This window comes from Cygnus atratus, chromosome 5 (genome assembly GCF_013377495.2).
Source record: "Cygnus atratus isolate AKBS03 ecotype Queensland, Australia chromosome 5, CAtr_DNAZoo_HiC_assembly, whole genome shotgun sequence".
NCBI lineage: Eukaryota > Metazoa > Chordata > Aves > Anseriformes > Anatidae > Cygnus > Cygnus atratus.
In genome coordinates, this window is record NC_066366.1 from 54,346,325 (window position 1) to 54,352,137 (window position 5,813).

At 38.7% G+C, this 5,813-nt stretch overlaps 1 protein-coding gene across 2 annotated transcripts in view; it reads left to right on the plus strand.

Moving 5' to 3' along the window:
* The window catches only part of WDR20 (WD repeat domain 20), a 44,314-nt gene extending 38,523 nt beyond the window's left edge, over positions 1-5,791 (plus strand). The window contains exon 3 of one of the 2 annotated variants that reach the window (XM_035551186.2): positions 5,642-5,791. In XM_035551186.2, coding sequence (XP_035407079.1) covers positions 5,642-5,695 — 54 coding nt within the window. In that variant the 3' untranslated portion in view covers positions 5,696-5,791. The remainder of the gene's footprint in view (positions 1-5,641) is intronic. The other variant, XM_035551183.2, reaches the window with a different exon arrangement.
* The last annotated feature ends 22 nt before the right edge of the window (positions 5,792-5,813 follow it).

Sequence of the window (5,813 nt, forward strand, 5' to 3'; positions counted from 1 at the left end):
GATGGTCTCTGTGTAACATATGTATATTTAAGAATATACAGGAGCCAATGGACAAACAAAATCTGTCCTGAAAGCTTGTGTGAACAGCTGATTACATCAAATGATGCAAGAACTGGTTGTACAAACCAGTTTCTCAAGAGTCAGCGTGAGCATGAAACTTAACCATCTTCCACACCTTCTGCAGTCGTAGAAGATGACAAAAGATGTCCCGGAAGATGGAAATGTCTTCTTGCTTGCCTTTAATAGTGTTGCATAAACTTCTCAAGGAAATAACTTGTTTGATCACCTTATTTTCTGTTTTTGAAGTTGGATTTTAGTTAGGTGCCGATCAACTTAACTTCATTTTGATCACTTCTTCGCATTCTATGATCATGCTTATTTTACAGCTGCCCAAAATGGGGTTGCCTGAAGTCATCTGCTTCTTCCCCAGTTTTCCTCCTGGTTCATTTCAATTTTGTTATTTCCTAACCTGAAAAGTTTAAATCTTACCATAGTTTAAAGAGGCTAGAGAAACTGTTCCTAACCATGTGAGCCTGCACTACCTAAACGAAGCCCAAGTTCCTTTCGTCTTAGTCAAATCTGGCTTCTGCTGGTAAAGCCTTTTGTGGTTTTCCCAGTGTGCACTTAGTTGCATCTTATTTTTTTCTCCTCTTGGAGATGTGTATCTTCTACTACCCATCTAAAACTAGTCTTGAAGTAATCTTACCTAGTATCGCTACAGGTAAGATTTTTTTTTTTAACTAGTCTGCTAGTTTTCTAGCAGCCTTGACTTTCTTTCTGTTGACCATGAGCAACAGAGGGTGATTTGTTGCGAGGTGATACACCTCTCTTAGAAGAAAAACTCCTTATGTACACAAAAGTGAAGTTGCAAGAGCAGTCTCCCTGTTGCTACTACGTGCTTTTACAAGATCTGTTATGTCACATGGTTTAAGAATTTACTTCTCTGTAACACTACTAAAAATAATAAAGCCAACCGAAGACAAATAATGCATTTAAAACTACATAAAGTGAACAGATAGACCATGTAGAGATAGGTATTGGCTTGGCTCTATCCCCCTGAATCAATACAGACTATTCCTCTATAGTATGTTTTGGTAATGTTCAGCAGGCACTTCCTTGAATGGCCTCAATTTTAACTCCCCTTGACTGATTTACTATCTGATTTAGTAAATATATGCAGTTCAAAGACTTAGGCTAATAAATGCTGACTCATCTGGATAAGAAACATGGACATTTTGTTCATACAAATCTTAATCCAATTAAGCTGATTCGACTGCAGCATTTTAAATGTGAACAGTCTCATTCTGTTTGAGTATTTTACTGCTCAGATACTGCATTGGACTGTGGGCTCTTTTGTCAAGCGAAGGTCTCAGTCCAGATAACTATTTTCAAGTGACTCCAGGGATATCACAATTTTGAACAAGAATAAATTACATGTGGAATACTCTTAACAATAAATGCAATTATTATTTGAATAGCAGTAATGGCTTAACAAATCAATGCCATGTTTGTGTAGGCATTCATTAAGTCAGCTGTTGTTGGTTTAATTGCATTGAAGTGTACTGTGAGACCTTTTAGCCTGTATCTGCCTAAAAGGCTTTTTTAATACCTGTTGTGTTTGTTACAGTGGACTGTTGGCGTTTTTTTCCTACTTTCCAATTTCAAAACGGCAGGAAAGACAGGCAGAGTTCTGACATCCAGCACGTCACTGAGGCAGCTGCTCTGTTTTACTCTTCAGGGCGAGCACCAAGTGTGCCAAGAGAGCTGTGAATTAGCACATATGCATTAACTTTACAGTAACCTGCCTGCATGTCCAAACTTGCAGTTTAATATCTGGACTAGCGAAATCTTTAGTTCCAATCAGTTCTGTTCTAATTTACATGAAGAAAATATGAACTCTGTAATTACTAATGGCTTTTATTCTAAGCAGCAGTATCTTCCTGGCTCATTTTTTAAATGCAGCAGTTACGTCCTGATCTCTCACACACTTAATTTCTGTTGGGAAACTTTGTGTTTCGTATTATTGCCTGGGCAAACAAACAAACAAACTTGTGTGCATATGTGGAACTTCTTGAAAAACAAACCCCTGCCATCTCGTGCGTTTTGAGGAGGGCTGGTCCTAACACTGCTGCAGGTCTTTCTGAACAGACCATGGGGATGACTGCTCTGAAACGTGGATGGGAGCAATCTTACCTAGTGTATTTGTTATGGCTTTTTCTGCCTACCAGTATGTCTTAAAGTTTTTACTGAATATGCAAAGTCCTGTGAGTTTTGGGAAGTCAGAGAATGCATAGATTACCATGGTGCAGCAGCTTGCCCTAGCAACGTTGCCGAAACAAGGTGTTTAATGCTCTTACATTGCTAATTGTCATAAGGCAAACGACAGACCTCCACCAGAGAAGCGTGTTCAAACAGTATTTGAACAGCAGAGTATGCTGTTGAGATGGCAGATGATGCAACACCTGCTTGGAGGACTCTCACTGAGGTGGTGATGAAGGTTGCTTTATCAGATTCCTGACTTGGGTCTTGTAACTGCTCCATTTCCTACCCCTGCTAGACCCACATGCTGCCAAAATAATACTGCTAATAAAAGGCTACACTTATTTTCAAAACTTTTTTGAACAGTCTCTTAATTTGTCCCTGCTGCATGCTCAGTATGATGTTTGTTCTTAAACTTTAAGATGATGTAAGGTATGCAATGTATAGCACAGCAGATCTGGAGCTGTCATATCACAATTCTTCACATTTTAGTTCAAGTTTTCTGTCCCTGCTATTAAACGGTGCAGCTTTGCACTAAGTTACTGCAGCTTTTGTTCCATCCTTTAGCACCTGGCTGGTTTAGCCACAGAAAGCACCCTGGGCTAACTTCTTTATCCATTGTATCCATGCAGGAACTTTCTAGACTTTTTTTTATAACCTTATTCATTGTATTATTCCCTGAGAATGACATTACAAACATTCTAGGCCCACACCCAGATTACAGACCAGATTCTTATATGGTAATTTTTGTATCAAAACTAACTCTTTTTCAGCTGTCACATGCTTTTCTAAAACTGGCTTTCCAGAGCTTCCTATATTGTACTTAACTAACTTAAGAGAGGCAAAGCTCCATAGGATCTTTCTTGTTACTCAAGACCCACCTAGAACTCTTACCCAATTCTGTAAAACTTTTATGCCTAAACCCCAGATTTTTATTCTTGCTTCTCTTATATGAACATCTAAGGTGTAAGATATCATCTTAGGAAGTTAAGTACGTGGAGGAACTTGCAGCATTTCTGATCTCAGTCACAGAAGCAAACTTCTGGGACGGCCATCTCATTATTGTAGCTTGGTCAAGTTTTAAGGTGCTGCTTCCAAAGTTTCTGAAGTGTCTGCCTGCAGTAGCACACGTGTTGATCCTGAGATTCTTTCCGCTTTAGCGTCCCTCTGCCCTGCCTGCCCAGAGTTGTAGAATTAATTTAGAACAAGGCTTGAAATCTGAGTTCCTAGCATTGCTCAGAGCCACCTGCACGGTGCTTTGGTTTTCTAAAGCAGGAGGCATTCATGGTGTGGGAGACGCAACCAGGACTGAGCAAATCCTTGTTCCTAGTCTTGGAACTTAAATTCCAGACTTGCCAGTAGTTTTGGGGGAATAAGGCTCCAAACTACACATCAGTATCTGCTGCCTGTTTCTAGAGGAGCTGTAGGATGAATGACTTGATTTTGTTTGCCAACAATCAGTTGCATTACAGTGTAAATGTGGTGGTAGAATAGTGCTTATTTTTCTCTGCTTATGTAGCATTAGTTATGATCCTGTTGAAAAAGGCTTCGTATTACACCACCCCTAGTACTTCCTTTTTGTGCTTATAAAGCACGTTTGCATATGAACAGTTTGGATTATTGATTTATTAAAGACTGAAAATAACACCTTTGGGACATCTTTTTCAAGGGTGTTTGAAACTTGCTTAGTGGATGTAGTCTTCTTGCAAGAAAGACCTTCCTGTTGTTGCTGGATTTAATAGACTTCTGAGGAATGCTTCGCTAAACAAACTATGGAGTTCTGTTTTGTCTTCATCTCTTCGAAACAAAACTTTCTTGGTAAACATTTTCAGAAGTGCTTCAGTAGCTTGTTTTCTCTAAAATTCTGCCTTTTTGCTACTCCTTAACTAATAACAATGAAACTTTCTTCTCTTCTTGTTAAATATGCAGTATCTTTGCAAAGCCTGAATGACACACAGGTTTAAAGACCAACCCGTTTCAGACTACCTCAACAGTGTTTGAACCAGATATTCACAAGATATTCATAAGTGCCACATACATTTATTATATATAAATGTATATAAAAGTGTATACATACACACATGCCCACACGCTTTGCTATAAATCCTACAAATGTATCTGGATTTGTGTCTCAGAACTGGTGGAATAGATGTGGGGTTTTCTTTTTTTTTTAACTAAAAAAAAAAAAAGTTTTGGTTTTAGTAGAAACTTGATGACTTGAATCCAGCCAATCCAGACCTCCTTCCACCTCTTTGTCTATGATCAGGGTTTTCTTCCATCAGTAGTGACTTTTCAGTTCTGGGATCCAAGCAAGAAAGAGCTCCTGTAGATTCTGAAGATGTGTGCGTTCTGCATTGTGTGTTAGTTGCTGCCTGAACTTGTCTGGTTTGATGGATCTGAGTCAGAGGATCTTAATTTTGAGGTAAGAAATTAAGCTGGTAGCTATTTAGAGGAATTGCTAAAAGTGCATTTGCTATGCCTACATAGTAAGAGTTGCTCAGTGATGCTCATTGGTGATACTCATAAGCTTCCAGCTTAGCTGCCGTGGTGGTGCAAGTCTGCTGGCAGTTGTTATAACAATGACATTGCAAGAAGATTAAATTGCATTTTGATATTAAGCTTTTCCTATATAAATCTAGCGTACAGTTTATGTGAATAATTAAAAATGGGCTACTATACATAAATCAAAACTGGGATCTGTCGCCTCCAGTATAGTTGCCTTAATATGGAACCGCAACCCCTGTCTAGCTCGGGGTGCCGCACAGTAGCAGCATTATGCTTGAAATAAAGTAAGTCTCCATTTATTGGAATGGTAATGCAGTTTAAAGAAAAAAGTCCTGAATGCGAGCTTAAATTGTAATGGGAAACTTTTACTGAACTCCTACTTCGTGTTTCATTCTCCTTTACAATTACCAAACTAAGTATTTGGTTAGATAATCTATTTTTCTATCTAAAGCTTGTAATATTCAGTGGCATATAAGAGATTGAGCATTTCCCTGTATCAGGTTAGTTGTCAAACTTGTTGATATTGAAATAGGTTTGTTTGTTGCTACCCTAATAAAATGATGATCACTTTTTTGGTGTATGATTTTTAAAGTTGCACAGCTCACAAGGACTCAAAGTGCAAGGTAGACTGAAATCAAGTGCTCGGATCAGATTCACCGTGTGTCATGAACACACACTTTCTGCCTTTCTGAACGCTTTGTTGTGTGCTGCTTGACTGATACAACAGTGGCTTAGATTCTTGTAGGAGGGGAGGTGCTGATACCTACAGTAAGCAAGTGGTGGTAAAAATAAATTGTACTTTAGCTTCAGGCTAATAATTTTATAAAATTACTGTCAGGTTCTCTTGCTGGATTAATGTAAACTGCTTTGTTTGCAGGGTTTATTGTCATCCCAAAACCAGGCCAATTCTCCAAGTGGAACTGTAGTATAGCCATCACACTACTGCTAGCAAATCTCTGAACACAGGACAAGAAGTAATGACAATGGAACCAGGAGCTGTTCTTCAGGCAAAGAGCATCACAAATTATAATGTGGCAGAGTGTAAACAT